The sequence below is a fragment of the Microtus ochrogaster genome, chromosome 10 (genome assembly GCF_000317375.1).
Source record: "Microtus ochrogaster isolate Prairie Vole_2 chromosome 10, MicOch1.0, whole genome shotgun sequence".
In the NCBI taxonomy this organism is placed as follows: domain Eukaryota; kingdom Metazoa; phylum Chordata; class Mammalia; order Rodentia; family Cricetidae; genus Microtus; species Microtus ochrogaster.
Genome location: NC_022016.1, coordinates 24658579 through 24660203, shown reverse-complemented (window position 1 = coordinate 24660203; position 1625 = coordinate 24658579). Strand labels below are relative to the sequence as shown.

The window sequence follows — 1625 nt, the reverse complement described above, 5'->3', positions numbered from 1 at the left end:
AAAAAAAATCTGGTTTCCTTGAGCAACCAACCTGGCCATATAAAAGGAGAGCCGCTGATGCAGAGGACAGCCATGTATGTTAGCACTGAAGGGAAGCAAGTGGAGAATTCTGGGTTGTAGCCCCAGATACACCAGCATGCGGGTAGGACAGCTCTCTCCTCAATAGCCTAGTCTTTTCACGATGGGAATAAAAGAGCAATACAAACAAAAACGGGGTGGGGGAGGAGATCAAAATTAAAGGATGGGGAATAAAAGAGACCAGAGATCTCTCTAGGCAACTCTTGCTGAGGACATTCAAGAAATCCAAGAGGGGGAAAAATCCTAAATAACAATCTCAAACTCACAATGACTCAAACCAGGAGTTCCTGTTTTCTGTGACTGAACAGCAAGGAAAGATAAGCCAGAAAAATGACCATGCAAAGTCACGTTGGATACTAGAGTCCCGAGCGACGGGTACAGGGAAAAAGCAGGGACATTTCCTCTCCTAGGCACAACCCTTTCCCTCCCACAAAGACCAAAATCCTACCAAGGATTCTGTAAATTTCCGCTTGTCCATATCCAGGGAGCTAGGCAAGTTCAGAAAAACCCACCCCTTATTACTCCCAAATTTCACTGTCACCACCAGGAGCTGGCTCAAAATTGGACTCTAAAAGCAACAATAAAAAGAACTCAGAGTAATTAACTTGATTCTGAACAGTAATAATTCGATCGACATTATCATAGTTTAGTGGGAAGGACAGGCCGACTTGTGGGAGTGGGCCCAGTCCCTGGACGTGCCCCGGGCTCCACTCTCCCAATGCGCCCAAAGCAGGTACTCAGCGCAAAAAAAAAAAAAAAAAAAAAAAAAAAAAAAAACGCACAATGAGATCCAGGTGCGTCACACCACAAAGATCCTAGGCAGGGAGGAAGGGAGCTGCCCTGTGGGTTCACATCCCCAACTGACCCAAACTGGAAGAAAGGGTTGACGCGGACCCCTGGCTCCCGGACCACGGGACTCAAACAAGACAATAGAGCCATCAGAAGAAAATGACAGGAAGAGCTGGAGGAGCCCAGATGCCCTGGATAGGGACCCGGGAGGCGTGCAGAAATAGAGCTGGGAGCAGTGACGGGAGAAGGGGGCGTGGAGTGACTCCTGCCTCGGACATCCACGGTCACCTACTGCCTGCTTCCAGGCACCGCAGCCACGGAGACAGCTCCCTCCCTCCGCCCGCCTGCCCTCCAGCTCCCGCGTCCCGCACCGTGTTGTAGAACTCAGCGATGGCAGGCACGATGGTGTAGTTGTCCTCACACCAATCCACCTCCGAGCTGCCAGCCCGCAGGTGGTCCCACCAGTGCGGGTCGCCCATGGCCGCTCTGGAGCATCGGAGCAGCTTCTCCGCCGCGGCGACCGGCAGGAGCGGCTGCGGGGGGCACCCTGTGCGTCTGCTGCTTTATGCGGTGCGGGACAGCCTCCGGATGAGACGCCTCCCCGAGGGCCTCCCCAGCCTGGCTGCTCCGGCCGGCCACTGCCGCTGCAGACCCGCCCCGGCCCCGCCCCTGGGAGTCCCGGAGCAGGACAGCCACGCCCACTCGGGGGCGGGACCTGACGTGAGAGGGGCCCGAAAGGGCGGGGGTGGAAAAGCGGG

General features: G+C 55.1%; 1 protein-coding gene across 1 annotated transcript in view; it reads right to left on the bottom strand.

Annotated features, from left to right (window-relative positions):
* Acer2 (alkaline ceramidase 2) overlaps positions 1 to 1393 on the bottom strand; it is a 33902-nt gene extending 32509 nt beyond the window's left edge. Inside the window, exon 1 of the mRNA XM_005352703.2 lies at positions 1239 to 1393. Within this exon, the coding sequence (XP_005352760.1) occupies positions 1239 to 1346 (108 nt within the window). The 5' untranslated portion in view covers positions 1347 to 1393. The remainder of the gene's footprint in view (positions 1 to 1238) is intronic.
* Between the last annotated feature and the right edge of the window lie 232 nt (positions 1394 to 1625).